This window comes from Rana temporaria, chromosome 1 (assembly GCF_905171775.1).
Source record: "Rana temporaria chromosome 1, aRanTem1.1, whole genome shotgun sequence".
Classification (NCBI taxonomy): Eukaryota; Metazoa; Chordata; class Amphibia; order Anura; family Ranidae; genus Rana; species Rana temporaria.
Genome location: NC_053489.1, coordinates 442569838 through 442593616, shown reverse-complemented (window position 1 = coordinate 442593616; position 23779 = coordinate 442569838). Strand labels below are relative to the sequence as shown.

The window sequence follows — 23779 nt, the reverse complement described above, 5'->3', positions numbered from 1 at the left end:
AAGTGGTACTGGACCACCAATAAGATGCTGGCCACAAGGGACGCCTGAGTTGGATCCAATATATTGCGTCCAAAAGAGCGCGCTTTGGGATAAAATTTTACATGCTATGTGAATCATCCACCGGCTATATATGGAATTCGGTAATTTACACCGGGAAAGGTACCAAATTCAATCCCAGGTACAGCCGCTATGGGATGGCCACGTCTTCTGTCCTGTCACTGCTGGACCCATTGCTGAACCAGGGATACTGCGTGACAACAGACAATTTTTACACGTCACCAGAACTTTATGAGGTTTTGCTCCTCAATAAAACGGACGGGTATGGTACCGTGAGGCCAAACCGGCGTGACATGCCATCTACGTTTGGCAAGAAAAAAATAAAAAAAGGAGAGATGGTTGCCTTTCAAAAGGGCAAAATGATGGCAATGCGCTGGCGAGACAAAAAGGACGTGTGTCTCATGAGCACCGTGCACAGCACCTCCACTGCCATGGTCCGCACAAAATACGGAAACGAAGTGCTGAAACCACAAGTCGTGATCGACTATAACCACACAATGGGAGGTGTCGACCGAGCCGATCAGGCGATGACTTTTTACCCGGCGATGCGAAAACAACAAAAGAAGTACTATAAAAAGATTTTTAGGCATCTCCTTGAACAATGTCTTTGGAACGCCTATATCCTTTACAAAAAAAACACGAACATACCTCTTGTTCATTCGGACTTTATTTGGAAGTTGGCTGAGCAGATCTTTATCAATCACCCGACGGCATCAGTGTCTGCTAACAGACACGGACGACGCTCTGTTGACGTTGGGAATCCAGAGCGCCTGACAGCTTGTCATTTTTTGGAACCTGTACCGCCAACCGCACGAAAGTTAGCGCCTACCAGGATGTGCGTCGTTTGCTGCGCCAAGAGGGATGAAAATGGGAAAAAAGTCCGAAAAGAATCAAGGTACTATTGCCCAGATTGCAATGTCGGACTTTGTCTATTTCCTTGCTTCAAAGTGTTTCACACTATGGATGTGTATTGAATTTCTTTCTTTGACTAATTTCTTTATTTTTCATTGCTTTGTTGAATAAAATTATATTATTGATTAATTATAATTCATGTGTTTTGTGTTTCAAATTTATCACATCTGGAATGTCTACTAGAGTCTTGTTTTGGTCAGGTTTAAGTAAGTAATTACTAAGAATTGCAGGCCTATAATACATATCACCAAATTTCCATGAAAAAAAATGTACCGCTTTTGGTACGTAATTCCAGACAGAATCATACCGCCAGGGAGGTTAAGGACCGCCTCCTGCACTTATACGTCGGCAGAATGGCATGGCTGGGCACAGGCATGCACCTGTACATCACCTTTAAGAGGCCACGACCCGGTTCGAAGCTCCGTGACCGTGCCCGCGGGACCCGATCGCCGCCGGTGTCCCGTGATCGGTCACAGAAGCTGAAGAACGGGGAGAGGTGAGTGTAAACACACCTTCCCTGTTCTTCTGTGTGGCAGTGTCACTGATTGTCTGTTCCCTGTTATAGGGAACGACGATCAGTGACGTCACACCTACAGCCACGCCCCCTACCGTAAGAATCGCTCCCTTAGGGCACACTTAACCCCTTAGTGCCCCCTAGTGGTTAACCCCTTCACTGCTTTTGTAATCTTCACAGTTATCAGTGCATTTTTATAGCACTTTTCGCTGTGAAAATGACAATGGTCCCAAAAATGGGTCAAAAGTGTCCGATGTGTCCGCCATAATGTCGCAGTCACGAAAAAAAATCTAAAAAAATTAAAATTAGGCGCGCTCCCGCGCCGGACCTACTGCGCATGCTGCGTTTCCTAACTCCCGCCGTGCTTTGCGCGCCGTGACGTAATTTTTTTGAATGGCGACGCGCCTAGCGTACTTCCGTATTCCCGGACGGCTTACGCAAACGACGTTGATTTTTAAATTTCAACGCGGGAACGACGGCCATACTTTAGACAGCAATACACTTGCTGACTAAAGTTAAGGCACCAAAAAAAAAGTGTAACTTAGCGATGGGAAACTAGCGTAGCGGCCGCGAAAAACCGTTGTGGATCGCCGTAACTGCTAATTTGCATACCCGACGCTGGTTTACGTACGACGCAAACTCCCCCCAGCGGCGGCCGCGGTATTGCATCTTAAGATCCGACAGTGTAAAACAATTACACCTGTCAGATCTTCTGGCTATCTATGCGTAACTGATTCTATGAATCAGTCGCATAGATAGAAACAGAGATATGACGACGTATCAGGAGAAACGCCGTCGTATCTCATTTGTGAATCTGGCCCATTTATTATAGCAAAGAGTAAAAAATATTCCATTTAAAAAAAAAGTGGTGAATTGTGCCCAGTAATCCTACGTGCCTCTTCCACACGACAATGTTGTGGTGATGTGCAACTACAGGTCGCCACAGTGCATCTGCTGTGCGGACTTGAATGGAACGTACATACAATAGATGAAAAGAAATGTAAACACCTGGCACTGATTGTCACCAGCCAGCATGCTTAAATGGAGCGTTGTAGTGTGACTGGGCCCTTGGTTTGTTTTAAATATTTAAAACCGCTGACAAATAGCAAGCAGTAATTGCCTTGAAATACGGTGTGTATAGAAACAATCACCCCCTTTTTAAAATCACATTTTGTTGCTTGACAGTTTTTGTTTGATTCGGCTTTAAGTTGGAAAAAGGATCACCCCCAGTCAGTATTTTGTTGGACCACATTTTAATTTTAATACAGCCTGTTGGTATATGTCTCTTCTAACACACATCTAGACTTTGCAATATTTGCCTACTCTTCTTTGCAGAACTACTTAAGTTCAGTTAAATTTGATGGTGACCATTTGTGGACTGCAGTCTTCAAGTCATTCCACAGATTTTCAATGGGGTTTAAGCCTGGGCTCTGACTAAGCCATGCAAGAACATTCACTTTTTTCTCCTTCAACCACTGTGTGGTCATTTCTGCTGTGTGCTTTGGGTCATTGTCACGTTGGAAGGTAAACCTTCTTTCCATTGACAATTGTTCTGTCAGAGGGCAGCAGATTTTCCTCGAGAATGATGGTATTTTTCCTTTCCACCCTGACAAGTGCTCTAGTCCAACCCTCAAAAAAATCCACTCACCTGTTCGCACTTTGCGAGTGGATTTTGAGGTCTGGCGAGGAAGGGCTGCCTGGGAGATGGGGGGCGAGCACCGCCGGCAGCCTGTGTAGTGGGAGTTCTTCTCCCAGTGACTGCGGAGGGGGAAGAGAGAAAGAGCCACCCGGGTGTTTAGAGCACAGAGGGGGAACACAGGATAACAGTTTTCATTTTAATTGCAGTGTTCCCCGTCGCTCGCTGTCAGATCCAGCCCCGCCCCCTGGTCCCGGGACTTTGATAGACAGATCACCCATCCAATCCTGGTGATGGGTGATCTGTCAATTAAAGTTCCCTGGGCAGGGGGCGGGGCTGAACATGACGTTGAGCGTCGGGAACTCAGCAATTAAAATGAAAACTGTTATCCTGTTTTCCCCGCGCTGCGCTCTGATCACCCGGGCGGCTCTCCTGTTCCTTTCCTCCCCTGCACAGGTAGGCTGCATGTGGTGGACATGGGCTGCATGTGGTGGACATGGGCTGCATGTGGTGGACACGGGCTGCATTGTAATCACAGGCTGCGTTTGGTGGATACGGGCTGCGTTTGGTGGACACAAGGCTGCATTGGTGGACATAGGCAGGATACAGTTGTTGTTAATATTTTTTTTTATAACTTAATACTGCATAAAACATTTAAGTGTCATTTCATGAGATAATTTATGAGGGCGTGTTTAGGGGTGGGGCGGGCTGGGTGGGGCAACTGGTGGCGAGTAACCCTTGAGACCTGGCTAGTAGCTCAGGACTTGACATTTTGAGCCCTGCTCTAGTCCCTGCTGCAGAGAAACGCCCTGATAACAGGATATTACCACATCCATGCTTTACTGTAGGAATGGTGTTATTTAGATGGTGAGCTGTATTGGATTTCTGCCAGACATATCCTTTGGTGTTGAGGCCAAATTTATTTAATTTTAGTCTCCTCTGACCATATGGCCTCCGAATCTTCAAGGTGTGTTTTAAGGTGATCAGAATTGTATTATTTGGCCTCAGCACCCAATGATATGTCTGGTGGAAATCCAATACAGCTCACTATCCAAATAACACCATTCATACAGTAAAGCATGTAGGTGGTAATATCCTATTATGGGGATGTTTCTCTGCAGCAGGGACTGGAGCACTTGTCAAGATAGAAGGAAAAATGGATGGGGTAAAATTCTTGAGGAAAATCTGCTGCCATCTGTCAGAAAGTTGTCAATGAGAAGAAGGTTTACTATCCAACATGACAATGACCTAAAGCACACAGCACAAGTGACCACACAGTGGTTGAATGAGGACAAGTTGAATATCCTTGCATGGCTTGCCTAGTCCGAGCTCAGACTTAAATGTATTACTTTTTTTTTTTTTCTTTACTTGGATGTTATAAGTTACACTAGTAAATACAGCTGGCTAAAAAAAAACTGTCAGTCTTCATTTCAAGCTGCAAAGCAACAACATTTTTTATTTTTTTTAAAGGGGGGGGGGTGAGTATTTTTTATACCCACTGTATATGAAATGTTCCATTTATGCTCTTATTAGCTGATGCCCGTTTTTATAATCTGGTGACCTAGAATTTATGTAATTCTGGTTCCTTTTTTTTTCGCCTCAGGTGTATTGTTCTGTGTGGGAGGAAGAGGAGGCTCGGGGGACCCATTTCGTAGTATTGAATGTTACTCTGTATGCAAGAACAGCTGGTTCTTTGGGCCAGAAATGAACAGCCGGAGAAGACATGTGGGTGTTATCTCTGTTGGAGGTCAGTAGAAAATCTTTCAAAGTACCTCATTCACAATGAAATTGTTAACCTGTATAATATTACACATTTCTTACACAGTCACATACAATATATAATTGTAAAGGCAAATCCTCTGACTTTTAAGGCACATTCACCCTTTGTAATATCATGAAACGATGCAGTGCCAGTGACTATAATTAAAAATGTAGAAAACGGTGTTCATTGTGCCAAGCGTGAAGTCTCTCAACTGAAGAACATACCATACACACACACACGTGTGTGCGCGCACGTGTGTGTGTGTGTGTGTGTATATATATATATATATATATATATATACACATACATACACAGTTAGGTCCAACCATATTTGGACACAGGCACAAAAAAACTAGCCAAATTCATTTAAAGGGGTTGAACATAAATATTGAGTACAAATTTTAGGAACTGCAACCATTTTTTTGTTTTTACACAGCCCCCCTCTCCCCCCAATTTTCAAGGCCCAAATGTAATTGGGCAAATTAATATAATCATAAATAAAATGTTACATTTTAATATTTTGTTGGGAATCCTTTAATGGCAATGACTGCCTGAAGTCTGGAACCCATGGACATTACCAAAGACTGGGTTTCCTCCTTTCTGATGCCTTGCCAGGCTCTAACTGCAGCTGTCTTCAGTTGTTCTTTGTGGGTCTTTCTGCCTTTAGTATTACCTTCAGCAAGTGAAACGCATGCTCAATTGGGTTGAGATCAGGCGATTGACTCGGGCTATTGCAGAATATTCCACTTCTTTTCCTTCAAAAGCTCCTGGGTTGCTTTTGCAGTGTGTTTTGGATAATTTTCCATCTGTACTGTGAAGCGCTGTCCATTCAACTTTGCTGCATTTGGCTGAATCTGGGCTGACAGTATATCTCTAAACACTGTAGAATTCATCTGGCTGCTTCTACCTTCAGTCATATCAATAAACACCAATGACCCAGTGCCACTGGAAGCCATACATGCCTGTGCCATCACACTGCAAGCGCCACCATGTTTTACAGATGACGTGTGCTTTTTTTCTTCCAGTCATTCTGGTACAGATTAATCTTGATTTAATTCGTCCAAAGAATGCTTTTCCAGAACTGGTGTGGCTTTTTGAGATGTTTTTGGGCAAAGTCTAATCTGGCTTTTCTATTCTTCAGGCTTTTGAATGGTTGCACCTTGTGGTGAACCCTCTGTATTTTCTCTCGTGAAGTCTTCTCTTGATTGTAGACTTTGACAATGATACGCCCACCACCTGGAGAATGCCCTTTATGCTGTGAATGGGTTTTTCTTTGCCATAGAGAGAATCCTGCAATCATCCACCAATGTTGTCTTCCATTGACATCCAGGCCTTTTTATGTTGCCGAGTTCGCCAGTGTGTTCTTCTTTCCTCAGAATGTACTAAACTGTTGATTTGGCCACTCCTAATGTTGATGCTATCTCTCTAATGGATTTGTTTAGTTTTTGAAACCTTATAATGGCCTGTTTCACCTGCATGGACTGCTCCTTTAAACGCATGATGTAGGTTCACTGTAATTTATTCCAAATGCAAATACCTCACTTAGAATCAACTCTAGACCTTTTACCTGCTTAATTGATGAGGAAATAATGGAGTAGCCCACACCTGGCCATGAAACCGCTTTTGATTAAATTGTCCAACTACTTTTGGTCCCTTGAAAAAGGGGGGATGGCTATTCTTGGGTGCTGTAACTCCTAATCCCTACCTCCGATTTGGATGTACATACCCTCAAATTAAACCTGAGAGTATGCACTTTCAGCCCATATGAACTTTATTACTATAGCTTGAACATGTTTTGGTAAATACCTGAGAAAATCTAAAATTGTGCCTGTGTCCAAATATATATGGACCTAACTGTATATATTTAGCGCAGACAGGGAGTGCAGCACTCCGTTATGTAACAGTGCAATGCAATCTGATCATCCTACCGTGTATATATATATATATATATATATATACACACATTTTTGGGCTTACAAGCTCACACCCTGTCTCAGATCAGAATACAAATGAGTATTCTCATCTGAGGAAGGGTGTTAGCTTGTAAGCCCGAAATGGTAATCATGGAATACTGTATGTATGTATACATAATCGTTTGAATAAATTGTATGTGCAGCAATTCTTTGATGTTTTCACTCACACACATCATATATATATATATCTACTAAAAAGAGATTTTTAATACAGCTTACCTGTAAAATCTTTTTCTTGGAGTACATCACGGGACACAGAGCGGCATTCATTACTATATGGGTTATATGGAGTACCTTCAGGTGTAGACACTGGCAATCTTCAAACAGGAAATGCCCCTCCCTATATAACCCCCTCCCATAGGAGGAGTACCTCAGTTTTGTAGCAAGCAGTATGCCTCCCAAAATGGTCCTCAAAAGAGGGGTGGGAGCTCTGTGTCCCGTGATGTACTCCAAGAAAAAGATTTTACAGGTAAGCTGTATTAAAAATCTCTTTTTCTTTATCGTTACATCACGGGACACAGAGCGGCATTCATTACTATATGGGATGTCCCAAAGCAATGCTTACAATGAGGGGAGGGAGAACATCTCCAAGACAAAAGGATTTAATTTAGAGATATACTCAAATCATAATAAATCCAACTTATTTGAGAAAAATAATCTTAAATTTTAAATTTAACTCAAAAAAAGAGGAGCCCCCGGAATCCGAGGGTCTCAAACTGCAGCCTGCAGCACTGCCTGCCCGAAGGCAGTATCAGTATTCCTTCTTACGTCCAACTTGTAGAATTTTGTAAATGTGTGGACAGAAGACCAGGTTGCCGCCTTGCAAACTTGAGCCATAGAGATCTGGTGGTGTGCTGCCCAGGAGGCGCCCATGGCTCTAGTAGAATGAGCCTTTAATGATACTGGAGGAGGCAACCCTTTCAAGCCGTAGGCCTGAGTGATCAATTGCTTAATCCACCTAGAGATGGTGGACTTTGCAGCTGCCTGCCCCTTCTTGGGCCCATCCGGTAGAATAAACAGCACATCTGTTTTCCGGATCTTCTCTGTAGCTTTAAGATAGGCCTTCATGGCCCTGACAATATCCAAGGTATGCAGCAACCCTTCCTTTCTGGAAGTAGGTTTAGGGAAGAAGGATGGTAATACCAAATCCTGGTTCAAATGAAAACTGGATATGACCTTCGGTAAGAAGGAAGGATGAGGGCGGAGAACGACCTTGTCCTTATGAAATATAAGATATGGTTCCTTACAGGATAAGGCTGCCAGTTCCGAAACTCTTCTTGCGGAAACTATGGCAACCAAAAACACCAACTTCCTTGTCAGTAGAACCAAAGGAACTTCAGCCAACGGCTCAAACGGTTGTTTCTGTAAACTCGACAGAACAAGATTTAAATCCCACGGACAAAGCGGGGATTTAACTGGAGGTTTAATACGTAAGACCCCTTGAAGGAAGGTCTTTACCAGCGAGTGGGTGGCCAGCGGCCGCTGAAACCACACTGACAGGGCAGAAATCTGTCCTTTGATTGTGCTTAATGCCAATCCTTTATCCACTCCTAGCTGGAGAAAACTTAAAACTCTATCTATGGTGAACTTGCGAGGAAGCCATAGCTTGGACTCGCACCAGCCTATATAGGCCTTCCAGACCCTGTGATAAATCACCCTAGAGACCGGTTTCCTGGCTCTGATTAGGGTAGAGATTACTTTCTGAGACAGACCTCTACCCCTGAGAATCAAGGATTCAGCTTCCAGGCCGTCAAATTTAGATGCCGTAAGGCAGGGTGGAGGATCGGACCTTGCGATAGCAGGTCTGGCCTTAGAGGCAGAGTCCAAGGGTTTCCCACTACCATCCTTAGGATTAGTGAGTACCAAGCCCTTCTGGGCCATGCTGGAGCTACCAGGATAACTGGTATGTGCTCCACCCGGATCCTGCGCAGCAGGCGGGGTAATAACTGGAGCGGGGGAAACGCATAAAGAAGCTTGAACTGATGCCAAGGGCAAACCAGAGCATCGGTTCCGCAGGCCATCGGATCCCTTGAGCGGGACATGAACCTGTCTAGCTTCTTGTTGAGTCTCGATGCCATGATATCCACGTCCGGCACTCCCCATCTTTGGCAGAGTGCTTGAAAGACTTGTGGATGCAGAGACCATTCCCCCGGCCATAGAGTCTGGCGGCTTAAGAAGTCCGCCTGAAAGTTGTCCACTCCGGGAATGAATATTGCCGATATGCAGGGCACATGAGCCTCTGCCCATAGGAGAATCAAGCTCACTTCTCTCTGAGCGGCCTGACTCCTGGTCCCCCCTTGGTGATTTATGTATGCCACTGCCGTGGCATTGTCTGATTGAATTCTCACCGGGAGCCCCTGCAATTTCGACGTCCAAGCCCTGAGGGCTAGTCGAACAGCTCTGAGCTCCAAGATGTTGATGGGTAAAAGCTTCTCTGGCTTTGCCCAAATACCTTGGCGAGTGGAACCATCCACAATCGCTCCCCAGCCCGTCAGGCTGGCGTCTGTGGTCACTATCTTCCAAGCCACTGGGCTGAAAGATTTTCCCTTCAGTAGATTCTGAGGGTCTAACCACCAACACAGACTTTGCCGGACTCTTGATGAGAGAGGCAACGGGATATCCAAGGCCTGTGGCCTTCTGCTCCATGCTGACAGGATGGCTGCCTGCAGGATGCGAGTGTGGCTCTGGGCGTATGGCACCGCCTCGAAAGTAGCCACCATCTTGCCTAGTAATCTCATACATAGGCGAATAGTCGGTTCTTTCTTGCTTAGAACCAGTAGGATTAATTCCTTGATGGCTTTGACCTTCCTCAGAGGTAGGAACACCCCTTGTTGTTCCGTGTCTAATCTCATGCCGAGATATTCCAACTGCCTTGTGGGCTGGAATGCTGACTTTTCTCGATTTAGGACCCAGCCGAACCTCTCGAGGTATTGGACCGTGAGGGCCACTGCTCGTTCCAAGCCGGGAGACGAGTGGTCTATGACTAGGAGGTCGTCCAGGTATGCTAGGATCGTGACCCCTTGGATCCTTAGTTTGGCTAGGATTGGAGCTAGGACCTTCGTGAACACCCGGGGGGCCGTAGCCAACCCGAAGGGAAGCGCCACGAATTGGAAATGACGCGAAGCCACCATAAAGCGTAGATATCTTTGATGTGGCTGATAAATTGGAACATGAAGGTAGGCATCCTTTATGTCTATGGACGCCATGAAGTCGTCTTTTTGGAGTGTGGCAGCTGCTGACCGCACGGATTCCATCCGAAATGAGCGGACTTTTAAGTATGCATTTACCATCTTTAGGTCCAAAATTGGCCTGACATCTCCATTGGGCTTTAGGATGATGAATAGGTTGGAGTAGAAACCCAGCCCCTGTTCCAGGACTGGTACCTCTACTATTACTTCCTGGGAAAGTAGACGATCTAGAGCCGACCTTAATGCGGCTCCTTTCTCCAGATCGTTTGGAATCCTCGACTCCTGGAAATGAGGAGGAGGAAACCTTAGGAATTCTAGCTTGTAGCCTGTGGCCACGGAAGACCGTACCCACTCGTCGGGAATGCTGGCTTCCCAAATCTCCGAAAAGAGTCGCAGCCTTCCCCCCACCTTCGTGGGTGGGGGCGCCCCTTCATGAGGTAGACTTGGGGGCTGGTTTTGCTGGCTTGCGAAACCACTGCCTCTTGCCCCTAACAGCCTGTCCTTGTGATCTGCTGTTGAAGCCGAAGTTTGTTCTTGCAGGAGGCCGTCGATACTGCTTGGCATTAGAGGGCCCCTGCCCAGGGGAGGACTGTCGTTTAAACGCAGGTCCCTGAACCCTCTTCTTAGTTGGCAAGAGAGTACTCTTGCCGCTTGAAATGGTCTGAATGTATTTATCTAAGTCCTCTCCGAAGAGCCGTCCTCCATGGAAGGGAAACCCTGCCAGGAGCTTCTTGCATGGGGGCTCAGCCTCCCAGCTTTTTAACCATAAGAGTCTTCTCATATGGATAAGGGATAATGATAAACGTGACGCTTGTTGGATAGAATCCTTGATTGCGTCTACCGTAAAACATATGGCCTTAGGGACATCCGAAAATTCTTCTGCCTGCTCGGCAGGAATAAGTTCAAGCATTTGCTTAAATTGATCCGATAAAGCTTGAGCGACTCCAATCGCAGCCACGGCTGGCTGTACTACTGCCCCTGCAGAAGTGAAGGAGTTCTTAAGTAGGGCTTCCAAGCGTCTATCAACTGGATCTTTGAAAACCTGTACGTTTTCTACAGGACATGTTAACGATTTGTTAACACATGAGATGGCTGCGTCTACTGCAGGAGAAGCCCATCTCTTGGAAAACTTTTCTTCCATAGGATATAAGACAGAAAATTTCTTAGGTGGAAAGAAAACCTTGTCTGGTTTGTTCCACTCTTGGAATAAGACTTCCTCCAATAGAGGATGGATCGGAAACACAGCACTGCTTTGAGGCGCCCTCAGTGAGCCCAAAGCTGAAACCGTCGATACCTGGAGATCTGGTACAGGCAGGTTGAATGCCTTATGGACCAAGTCCGTCAAGCCCTGAATCCACCAGCTCTCCCTCAGGGAGACTGCCCCAGACTCCTCTGTATCCGGATCTTCGATCCCTGAACCTACTTGGTCTCTGTCCAAGAGGTCCAATTCCCCAGAGGAAAGGACCTCCTCTTCCGAGGGTCCGCGCACGGGTGACGGAGATCTATTCCGCTTAGTACCCCGCATGGCTGCGGCTATCATTTCTCCCATGCTTCTCCGCATCTCATTTAAAGAGGCGAGTAACACCTCCTCCGTGACCACCTTAGGGTTGGGTTGACTCGCGTTAGCTCTAGCCCCAGACCCCGATGGCCCAAAGGCTCCCTGTGGGGAAAGCAGCGGCATAGCTCTATCCGAGACCTCAGATTCTGCGGGGGAATCCCCACCTTTTGTACCCTCTGATCTTGATGCCATGGTACAATACCGAGGTACACCTGCTACTTATTGGTACCTGGGACTTATAATAGTTAAATGCCCAAACACCTGTTTGGGGAATAAAAAATGTTTCCTCTACCCTAGATGACACTTTTTTTTTTTTTTTTTTTCAAAGAAAAACTTTTCTTCTTTTTTTTTTTTTTTCAATCTAGGCAAGAAAAAACATTCTATCCCCCTGAGTAGTATTGCCAAAGAAAAGACTATGAGATGGAAAAGAAAACCAGCCTATTCCTAGGCTAAACCACAATCTTCTGAAGACTGTAGTATTCTTTCTGGCCACTGTGTGTCCTCAGCGCCCCGTGCTTCACTCCAGTCCTTCCTCCCTTAAGCCAGAGAAATGAATGAGCTGTGGCATCTAAGGAAGGGCCGCCCCTTCCTTTAAACCACTGACCCGCCCTTCCCCCCCAGCTAAAACGGCGCCAAATGCGTCTATAACACGTGCACGCGCACCGCGCGCGCGCCCGCCGACGGGGGGGGGGGGTTGGGAGGAAGGGCCTCTCTGTTCCTGCAGCCGCAGGCCTGGAACACACGAGGAGGTCAGCGTTTTGCCTGCCTTGCAGGCATGAGGGAGAGGACTGGATAGAGCATCGCCTGGAGGCTTGCAGGTAAGCATAGCTCTCTGACACACACATACACTTGTACATAAAAGGCCCCACTCACAGCTTTTCCAACACTACCAGGGAGGTCACTTTTTATGGGGAAATATAACATATAGAGCCATCCTATCTTCATGATATGTGACTGGTTTGCCAGATGCAATGCATAACCTTAGGCATGTCCCCTGTGACCTCCCAGAAAAAACTTGCTAAGAGCCAAGCTCCGCAGGTTTTTCCCCTTACTTACCTGCTCCATGCCGCAGGACTTTGCCAAGCAAGAGGTCCAATCTTCCCCCATCTCCGTGGGGATGTCTAGACCTTCAGGCCCTGGGAACCTTCTTCTTCCATGAAGGATCCACTGTCCTGGGCCCATACAGCACCCTGGCAAACAGAAAACATTAGGCGCCCCAAAGGTTTTCTAAGTTCTGGGCCCAGGGTCCAGCTCTCTTAAAAAGAAAGCATTATGGGCTATACCCCAAGGGTTTGGGGTCCGGTTACTGACCACTTTAGCGCGCAGGCTTTTTTGGACAGAACCGGTAGCTCACCTAATCCCAAGGATGCGGAGGCAAGCTAAACCATGACTAACACCTAAGACACTGGCGTAAAAACTGAGGTACTCCTCCTATGGGAGGGGGTTATATAGGGAGGGGCATTTCCTGTTTGAAGATTGCCAGTGTCTACACCTGAAGGTACTCCATATAACCCATATAGTAATGAATGCCGCTCTGTGTCCCGTGATGTAACGATAAAGAAAATAGATCTTCCACCATCCAGCAGATCCTTATATATTGTAAAAAAAAAATGAGTGCCACCACCTTATTCAAATTGCACACTCATCAGACCATGAGCTGCAACGGGTACGACGGACACGGCATGTTTCTTGGGCACAGATCCTCAGGTGTATGCACTTCTCTACAATCAGTCCTCACCAGTGATAGTGTAGTAGTTTGAATAAAGGTTTATTGTAGAATAGAACCAGTCATCCAGTTAAAACAATGTGATAGCGAAAAAACTATAAATTTACTAAGCATGCCGTTGATGACCTGGAATCGTACATCGGCGTGACGTCAGCACTGAGACTCTGTCCCAACTTATTTCATCCAAACAGATATTCTCAAGGGATCCACACGTTTGGGGTCTATTGTAATATTAATATATTAAAGTGGTTAAGCCACTCTAACGTCTTTATATTATCAGCGCTATCTCCTAATGCTGTGTCCCCCTGTGTGTGTGATTTATTAAAAAAATGCAGTATATACCTGAATTCTAAGTGCCGCTCTGCGCTCATGTTACCAGCTGGCTCTCTCCTCTCCCTGTCTGACCGCTGCAGCAGGCGGGGCCAAGATTCCCCTGCTGATTTCAGTCGGAGGAGAGTGCCAGCTGATCACATGAGCGGTGCTCAGAAATCGGATATATACTGCACTTTTTTTTTAATAACTCGCACACACAGCATTAGGAGACAGCATCGATTGTATAAAGATATAGATGATGTTCCAGCGGGGGGGGGGGGGGGGGGAATGGGCACTTTCACTAGCTGACAGGCAGGGGTGGGGAGGGGGAGGAGGACACAGGTGGGGCTGTGGATGGTGGAGGCTCGTAAACTGACCAGTGTCGGGACCTAGCAGCCATGATATACCATGGTCAGTTTACAGAGGGGAGGGCAGAACCAGGAAGGATCAGCCAGGTATTTCAGTTGATAGAAAAAGGCCAAATTGCACTGCACAAACACTGTGCTGTATAGCCTGCTTTAAAGGGAAAGGATAGTTTTTTTGTTTTTTGTAACAAACGCTTTAATCCACCATGTTAATGTGTAGGAAGAAGAAGAGGAAGTTAAGCCTGATGGGTTTTACTTCCTCTCTTTTTCTTTGCAAAGTAAAAGCATAATGGGCTAGCATGCATCGCATACTAGCCTATTATGTTGTACTTGCCTGCAAACAAAGCCAGCAAAGTCCCAGAGGTCCCCGCTGGTGGCTGTGTTCATCTTCACCCCTCTTCCTTTCCAGGGCCATGGACCTTTGATCTGTGACTGACAGGAGTCACATGACATCACTCCCCCACTTGGGAGCCAACGGTCACGGCACGGGCTCTTTAGAAATGGCACAATCGTGCTCTTTCTTCAGTGCTCATGCAATATTTAACAGTACCTACAGGTAAGCCTTATTATAGGCTTACCTGTAGGAAAAAGTGGTGTGTAAGGGTTAACAACCACTTTAAATAGGAACTGCAGTCTGCTCCCATAATTTGTAATAAGAACATCTTTGCCATTCTGAAGCTTCCCTCCAACCACTTTGCATATTATTTTATACATAATGTGATGCTATACTTGCCAAATATGCTGCAGAAATCTCCCTCCACTGAGTCTGGCAGACACACCGAGGCACACCTTCAGCTCTGCAGCTCTGATTGGATCTCTTATGACTCATTCCCCCTCCCTTCCTGGAAACTCACGAGAGAGACTAGGACTAGGGACTGCAGCAACTGATATGCGCGCCCACGCATGCTTTAGGTCACACCCTCTATCTCATCTTCAAACAGAATATGGATATCAACATAACAGAGAATAGGCCCTTACCTTGGACAGATCATCATGCAATCGAATTTATAATAACTACCAACATTGTCTCGCAAAAACCAACTAATCCGGCAACAACACACTTGGACAAGATCCCAGAAAAAGCTCCATTCGGAACTCTTCAAAACCACACTATTAAACAAACTAAAAACAATAGGACAACATCAAACAGCAGTAGAAACACTCAACTCTATCAACAAAGCACTACTACAGACCGCAGACATAATCGCTCCGAAACGCAGATCGCTCATCCGGAAAAACAACTCCGGTTGGTTTAATGCCGCGCTCACATTATTGAAGCAAGAACGCAGAAGAGCCGAAGCAGCCTGGAGAAAAAACTCAACTAAGGAAAACCACGCAATCTACAAATTTATCACAAAAAAATATCACAAAGAAATCATTAATGCAAAAAAAGTGCATTTTTCAAACATCCTCAAAAAAGCCCAGAACCGTCCAGGTGAACTCTTTAACCTGGTCGCTCAGACTATGAATCCAGCCTGCCTAGAGGCTCCGAATTATGAAACACAACATTTTTGCAATGAATTATCGGATTACTTCATTAACAAAATTGGAAAAATCTGTGAAACAATTCAGAAAAATAAAACTACTACCCCCCCCACCCCCTTAAATCAAAAAGTTAATATTAATACAAGTACGCTGCAATCAATAAAGTTCACACTAAAGTAAATTTCCATCGACACCACAAAAAATATTATAATAACCCTGCGAGATAGTACATCGCCAAATGATATCATTCCCACAAAACTGCTGAAAGAATGTGACCATATTTTGGCACCGGCGATCACGCACCTTATAAATGTATCATTTAAGGAAGGTGCGGTACCGACCTCCCTGAAATACGTCCTGGTCACGGGACAGAAACAGCACTTCTCAAAATATGGGATGATGCTCTCGAAGCAGCAGATGAAGGAGAATCATGTCTTCTGATACTGCTGGACCTGAACGTTGCCTTTGATACAGTAGATCACAAATTGCTGCTGTCATGCCTAGCAGAAATAGCTAGAGTTGCAGACTTGGGGGGTAATCCACAAAGATCCGGCGTAACTTAATTTTTTCCATTTAAGTTACACTGCCTTAAAATTTCTACCTAAGTGCCCGATCCACAAAGCACTTACCTAGAAATTTTGGGCTGTGTAACTTAAATTCCGCCGGCGCAAGGCGTTCCTATTTTCATGGGGGCGATTCCCATTTAAATTAGGCGCGCTCCCGCGCCGGCCGTACTGCGCATGCTCGTGACGTCATTTTCCCGACGTGCATAGCGCGAAATTACGTTACGCCGAGCTTTGTGGATTGCGACGGGTCAATAAAGTTGCGTCGGGAAAAAAAAAAGATACGGCGCGAAAAAAAATTCTAAATTAAAAAAAATTTGCGTCGCTGGACAGAAAGGTCTGTTTTTACAAGGTGTAAACAGTTTACACTTTGTAAAAGCAGCCCTAATTTTGCGTTTGCAAACTAAAACTTACGGAGAAAAAACGAAGCTGAAAAGCTTCGTGGATCTCCGTAAGTGCTAATTTGCATACCCGAGGCGGCATTTCGACACGAAATGCCCCCAGCGGCGGATGCGGTACTGCATCCTAAGATCTGGCAGTGTAAGTCCCTTACACATGCCGGATCTTCTGCCTAACTATGGAAAACTGATTCTGTGGATCAGTTCAATAGTTAGGTGTCATGAATATGCATCAAGCCTGTCTGCCTACCTGATCTCCATGTGTTCATTAGAGGCAGATCCTGTTCTGGTTTCCCTTCTTATCACTTCCTCTTCCTGTATGGCTCCACCCTAGTCCATCCCAGGAAGCCTATATTAACCTTTGCTCTACAGGTCTGCAGTGCTGTTCAACAGTGTTCCTATGCTTACTTCCTGTCTGCAGTGTATTGCTAGTTCCTGGTTGCAGAGTGCTACGATCATCTTCCGTGTACCGTTTTGGCTTGTCCCCGACTTCCCTGTCTGCCTGTGCCCCTGACTATTTGCATGTTCCATGGTTATCCTTGTCTGCCTGTTGCCCTGACCTCGGCCTGTCCATCACCTCTGTTTGTCCTGCTGGCTGCCTCCCCCTTCTCCCTGCGGAGTGTGACTTGAGGAATCTCGGGGATGCGACCTGGACCCAGTAGCGGCCAAGACCATCCTTACCATCAAAGGCTCTGGTGAATACAATACTGGGTCTTAGACTCCGCGCCCTGGGTGATCTTAGGTTCACGCTTCGTCTCTGCTAGCAGTAGTCGGCCATAGGATTCACCACCCTGTGGTGCATCCCTGACCCCTACGGGGTGCACTTGTCACCTGGCCACAGGTGACCTGACAGTTTGAACAGCCATGAATCCGGCCGACATGCCGCTCCCCGCAGATGATCCATTACAGTGCATTGTTCGCAGACTCGAGACGCATGAAGCTAATCAGGATCAGGTGATGCGTTTCCTTCAGGATCTGGCTTCCCGCTTTGATCAGCTTCAGACCTCGCAGGGAACCCCGAATCCGCAACCCCAAGTACAACCAGCAGCTGCACCTGTTGCACCAGTCGCAGAGTCGCATTCACTGAAGTTATCACCTCCAATCCGTTTTTCTGGAGACTCCAAAGCCTGCAGGGGATTCCTTAGCCAATGCACTATTCATTTTGAGCTCCTGCCCCAGTACTTCTTGTCTGATCGGGCCAAGATAGCCTATATCATTTCTCTCCTCTCCGGGGAGGCCTTAGCCTGGGCTGCCCCTCTGTGGGAATTGAATGATCCAGTGGTTTCTAGCCTGCCTGTTTTCTTGAAACTTTTTCGGAATATCTTTGAAGAACCGGCTCGTGTCTCTTCAGCAGCCAGCGCCCTTTTACGTCTCCGCCAAGAATCCCGTTCAGTGGGACAATATTCTCTGCAGTTCCGTATCCACTCAGCTGAACTGAGCTGGAACAATGAGGCCTTAGTCGCAACCTATTTGCATGGCCTATCTGATAGAGTGAAGGATGAACTAGCAGGAAGAACCATCCCCACTGATCTGGACGGAGTGATCTCCTTGTGTAATCAGATCGATATTCGCTTTCAGGAAAGGACCCTAGAAAAGCGACGCCAACATTCCTTGGCCCTTAGTCAGCCTGAGCTCCCCTCTCTTCGACCCGTGGAGCATCCCTTGCCAACTGAGGAACCCATGCAGCTGGGTCGGACCAGGCTATCCCCTGAGGAACGTGCCAGGCGCAGAACTCTAGGCCTGTGTCTATACTGTGGGGGCAAAAGTCATTTTCGTGACACTTGCCCTCTTCGCCCCGAGAAACGCTCGGGTTCAATACATCTGGAAGGTGGAGTATTGGATCCAGAAATATCTCCTTCACCTTCTCGTCTTTTTCTTCCTGTGTCCCTTCATTTTGGTGCTTCTTCTCATTCGGTCTCGGCATATCTGGATTCCGGAGCCGCTGGCAATTTCATAGACTGGGAAATCGCATCGTCCATGAGACTTACCCTTTTGCCCCTCACCACACCATTGGTGGTCTCGGCGATTGATGGCACTGTTCTCCCGGGGGGTCCTATTCGCTTCCAGACGGTCCCTGTTAAGATGTCAGTAGGCACACTTCACCAGGAGTGGATATCCTTCCTTGTTCTACCTAAGACCTCAGCTCCTATCGTTTTGGGTCTTCCTTGGTTAAGACTCCATTCTCCTCACATTGACTGGACTGCCGGACAGATCCTGGCTTGGGGTCCCTCCTGTTCCACGTCTTGCCTACCCAAGGTTGCCCCAAAAGAGAAACTTCCTGTTGCCACCATTCCAGAATCTTTTGCTCGTCCCACCACATGTAGTGATGTCCGGAATGTGTCCTGCAATAGTCAGGCTGATGCACTTTCTAGCCAATGTAGCACTCTGGATGAGGAGCCCGTCTGTGAACCTGAGCCGATCATTCACTCCAGTTTACCGTTGACTGTCCCTAAAACGCACAGCCAGGCTAACTTGTCTGCGAGTTCTGCAGTCACTACGCCTTGTGATGCGATTCGGGTAATCGCTACACCTGAATATGCTATTCAATCGGCCTCTGCATCAGCTATGCCAGGTCAGCCCATGCCCAGTGAGCCTCCTACCTTTTCTTGTTCAGGCCCTCCTGCAACCTGTCTAAGGGGCTCAATCCATCCTTTGGATAGATTGCCATCGTCGGCCAAATGGGGTTTTCTACCTTGTTTTCAGGGCTCTCTGCAGTCTGCTGGTTTCCCTGCTATCCAGCTTGACTCCTGTGCCCTGTCACCTTCTAACCAACCTGACTTCAGGGTTCCTCTGACCTCTGCCCAGTCTGATGGTCCTGTGCTTAATCCCCAGTTCATCTTTAAGGGTCTGCTTGATCCTCCTCGGATTCCTGTTGACCCTCTCATGCCCTTACTTATTCCTAAAAGGCCTTTGGTCCTCAATAAATCCTCTCCTCCTGTCCCTACTTCGGTTCTGGTCAATGAGGATACTCAAGTTCTGGATTCTCGTCTCCGCAGAGGCGTTGTTCAGTACCTTGTGCTTTGGAGAGGATTTGGTCCTGAGGAGGCGTCTTGGATTTCTGCATCTGAGATCTTTGCGCCCCATTTGTCGAAGAGGTTTCTTCTGGGATTCCCCTTTAGCCCTGGCTCCAGGCTGGGGAGGGGCCTTAAGAGGGAGGGTACTGTCATGAATATGCATCAAGCCTGTCTGCCTACCTGATCTCCATGTGTTCATTAGAGGCAGATCCTGTTCTGGTTTCCCTTCTTATCACTTCCTCTTCCTGTATGGCTCCACCCTAGTCCATCCCAGGAAGCCTATATTAACCTTTGCTCTACAGGTCTGCAGTGCTGTTCAACAGTGTTCCTATGCTTACTTCCTGTCTGCAGTGTATTGCTAGTTCCTGGTTGCAGAGTGCTACGATCATCTTCCGTGTACCGTTTTGGCTTGTCCCCGACTTCCCTGTCTGCCTGTGCCCCTGACTATTTGCATGTTCCATGGTTATCCTTGTCTGCCTGTTGCCCTGACCTCGGCCTGTCCATCACCTCTGTTTGTCCTGCTGGCTGCCTCCCCCTTCTCCCTGCGGAGTGTGACTTGAGGAATCTCGGGGATGCGACCTGGACCCAGTAGCGGCCAAGACCATCCTTACCATCAAAGGCTCTGGTGAATACAATACTGGGTCTTAGACTCCGCGCCCTGGGTGATCTTAGGTTCACGCTTCGTCTCTGCTAGCAGTAGTCGGCCATAGGATTCACCACCCTGTGGTGCATCCCTGACCCCTACGGGGTGCACTTGTCACCTGGCCACAGGTGACCTGACATTAGGAACAGGGATACGACGGCGTAACAGCAGTTACGCCGTCGTATCCCTTTTGTGGATCTGGCCCTTGGATCTTCCTTGGTTTGCCTCTTTCCTGGAAAATCGATCCCAGACAGTGAAATTAGGTCCTTTTACCTCAGAACGACGTACCGTGTCATGCGGAGCCCCCCAATGGTCACCATTGTCGCCTCCGCCCTCTCCTTAAAATGATCAGTAACCAAGAGTTACTCTACCACTCATACGTCGATGACACCCAGCTTTATTTCCTCTTCAGCGGTAAAAAGGATCATGCTCTTGGGCTAGAAAAATGCCTAAATTTGATAGAAAATTGGATGACGAAGAGTTACCTTAAACTTAATGGAACAAAAACAGAACACGCTAATCGCAAGAGACCAGCGACGGCGTCATGGACGCCCCCGCCCATTTTGGGACAAATCGTTACCCCCAGCACCAAAGTCAAAAGCCTCGGAGTCACCTTTGACTCTGACATGACAATGGATGCACAAATAGGCTCAGTAGTCAGCGGATCTCACCATCTGCTGCGCCTGCTACTTAGACTCATTCCCTTCATCCCAAAAGAGGAACAATAATCAACTCCAGGCTTGACTATGCAAACGCCCTGTATCTAGGTCTTCCAAAATACCAGGTTGCTCGTCTACAAGTCGTCCAGAACACGGCAGTACGACTGATAACAGGGAAAAAAACCTGGGAATCAATCACTCCCTCGGGTCCCTTCACTGGTTTCCCGTGAAGGGCCGGATCACATTTAAGGCCCCTCTGCCTGACGCACAAATGTGTTCAAGGAATCGCTCCCCAATATCTGTGTGAGAAAATAAAGTACCACAACCCCAATCGCGTTCTCAGGTCAATTAACCAAAATCTACTTCAAATCCCCAAGGCCCGTTATAAGACAAAAGGAGAACAGAGATTTGCAGTCCAAGGACCCCGGCTGTGGAACGCATTACCAACCAATATCCAAATGGAAATGAATCACCTGGCCTTCAGGAAAAAACTTAAGACCCACCTATTCTGAAGGCCAAAATTAGAAGGAAATGGATACCAAGCGCCTTGAGGCGATTCAATCGGTATATGTAGCGCTATATACGTTTTTCATTCAGAGAGCTGTGCAGGATAAGCCTAGGCTTTTTACCAGATAATTTTATAAGGTATTTACTGGCAGAAAAAAAATGTTTTACTATCCAAAGTTAAAACAACAAGGGCAGAAGAGTTGATAGATGTAAAGTTGAAAAAAGGTCCACTTTAAGGACACAAAAAAGTTGGAGCAATAAAGTTTTTGTTGCGTTCTGGGCCACTTTTAACTCCTTTAAATTAATGGGCTGCCTTGGCGGCAGTACCTGGTCACGTGTCTGCCTACGCCATTTCCGGCGCTTAAGGAGCCAGCAGAGTTTTGGTGAAACGCACGCCGCCACGGGAGTGAGAGCGGAGCGGGACCCTAAGATTATACTGACATATCTGCAGCCCCAGTGTCGGGAGGCACATTTTAATGTAAGAGGCCATTTGGCACCTTTTTAATATCCATTTTAAAATAAAACAGTATTATGCTATGGGCTTCTCTGTTTTTTCATTTATCTAACCTGAACTCCGGGAGTAAGGCATTAGACTTAATCCAGTCAATCCAGCATGTGTGCAGGCACAATCCTGTCAACGCTATATCTGACTTTCTTTTTCAATAAAGAAGTCAGGTACTTTTGTTAAGCGCATTTTTATTCTGAGCACTTCAAATTAATGTTTGGTGGAGGACAACTATTATCACCTTAAGCAAGATTATATATATATATAGTTGTTAAATAAGATCTGTCATTGGATTCATCACTATTTAAATATTGGGACTTCCAACAATAAGTTTATTATTGTTTAATTATGCACTAGTGTTTGGTGCACTACTGTCACTTAATTTGCATTAATAATATTTTTTTATATTGGTATGTATTTTATATGTATCACAATTATAGGTTGGTATTTGGTAGTTATACCCTATAGTTGAGCGCCCTCTATCTTCACATTTACACAATTTATTTGGATGGTGAGCTGTATTGGATTTCCATGCACACAATGACCACTCTGTCATAAATTCCTGCAACTGCTTCAGAGTTGCTGTAGGCCTCTTGGTAACCCTTCTGACCAGTTTCCTCCTGGCTCTTTCATCCTGTTTGGTACAACATCTCTGGATAAGGACACCGCTCCAAATACCTTTCACTTCTTAATAATAGACCACTGTGCTTTTAGGCATTGATAAAGCCTTTGAATTTTCTCCTTTCGTCTTCCAGGACAGCCTCTGAGACATAGGGCTCCTCCCTCTGGGACAGAAAACACGTGCACCCAAATTCTTTAAAGGCAGACCTCCCCCTTCAGTTTTTTGTGTTTCCTGCTGGACAGGAAGGGAGGACATTAGAACCTTAGGAACCATGTCTCAGGGCTGTCCTGAAGGAGCCCCTTTACCTAGCCTGCGCACCCCTCCTTCCAGTCAGGGAGGAGATGGCTGTGCGTCCTACCATTGCCTAAACTCAGGGAGAGCAGGGACCTTGATTATTTTCGCAGTCCCCGACGATGGCTGCATGCACCTGGGCCACTCGGGTAGAGCAGGCTAGCAAGCTGGCAGCTACCTGGCCAGGATCGAGGAATCTGAAGCCTCAGAGCGGCTGAGAACACTGGTCACGGGACTTACGGGTTCAGGAGGGGCGTGCTACTGCGCTCCAAACGCAGGAAGTGAGGTAAATTTCTGGCAGAGCGACATCAGCGGGTGCCCAGAGACAAGGTTCCGGTCTCTTTGGCGCGGCGATAAAGGCATCCGGGGCTGGCGCAGACCCAGCAGAGGCTGTGGGCAGCGCGGAGGAGCGATGGAGGGCACTGCGATAGGACAGGCAGTAGACTGCGGTTCCTTGGGCACCATGGCTTACTCTGGGGGGTCCTTTCCCTAGTCCCTGGGTGGGGAGCCACAGGTGATGGTGTGGGGCACTTTTTCTGAGACCTTAAACACAGTGGTGGTGTGGGTTTAGGCAGTCACTTATGGGCAGTTGTGTCCCTGTTGTTGGCTTTTAGGTTAAAGCTCAGGACAAATCTCAGAAAACGATGTGCCGTATGTGCGGCAAAGCTGAGTACCAATTGAGAAAAACCAATTTGCCCTGAATGTGTCGGTAATCTAGTCAAGGACGATTCTATGACTGCTTGTCATAAGAGCCTTTCGTCCGGTAAGGATGAAATTGTGTCCACATTCCAATCTTTTAAGGGGGTGATGGATAGGATTCAGGGTCCCTCTATGTCCCTATCCAGGGCAGCCAGCGTGCCTTCCCTATCGGAGCCTAGTCAGGAGGATACTGAAGACAGGCTAAGGGAACCCAGGTCGCTCGCCTCTTCTCAAGCATACTCAGTGTAACGGTCACCACCGTTTACGACCTTCCATCCCATCCAAGACAGCTTATCGACACTCCACAATCAGGCAAATGAACACGACCCATAAGAATCCCCCCCAGAAATGAGACACACAGCTCTGTTTGAGGTTCAAAACAGGGAATGA

At 46.8% G+C, this 23779-nt stretch overlaps 1 protein-coding gene across 1 annotated transcript in view; it reads left to right on the top strand.

The window, feature by feature from the left end:
• Positions 1 to 23779, top strand: part of KLHL8 (kelch like family member 8) — a 115500-nt gene that overhangs the window by 50867 nt on the left and 40854 nt on the right. Inside the window, exon 5 of the mRNA XM_040326715.1 lies at positions 4723 to 4866. Within this exon, the coding sequence (XP_040182649.1) occupies positions 4723 to 4866 (144 nt within the window). The remainder of the gene's footprint in view (positions 1 to 4722; positions 4867 to 23779) is intronic.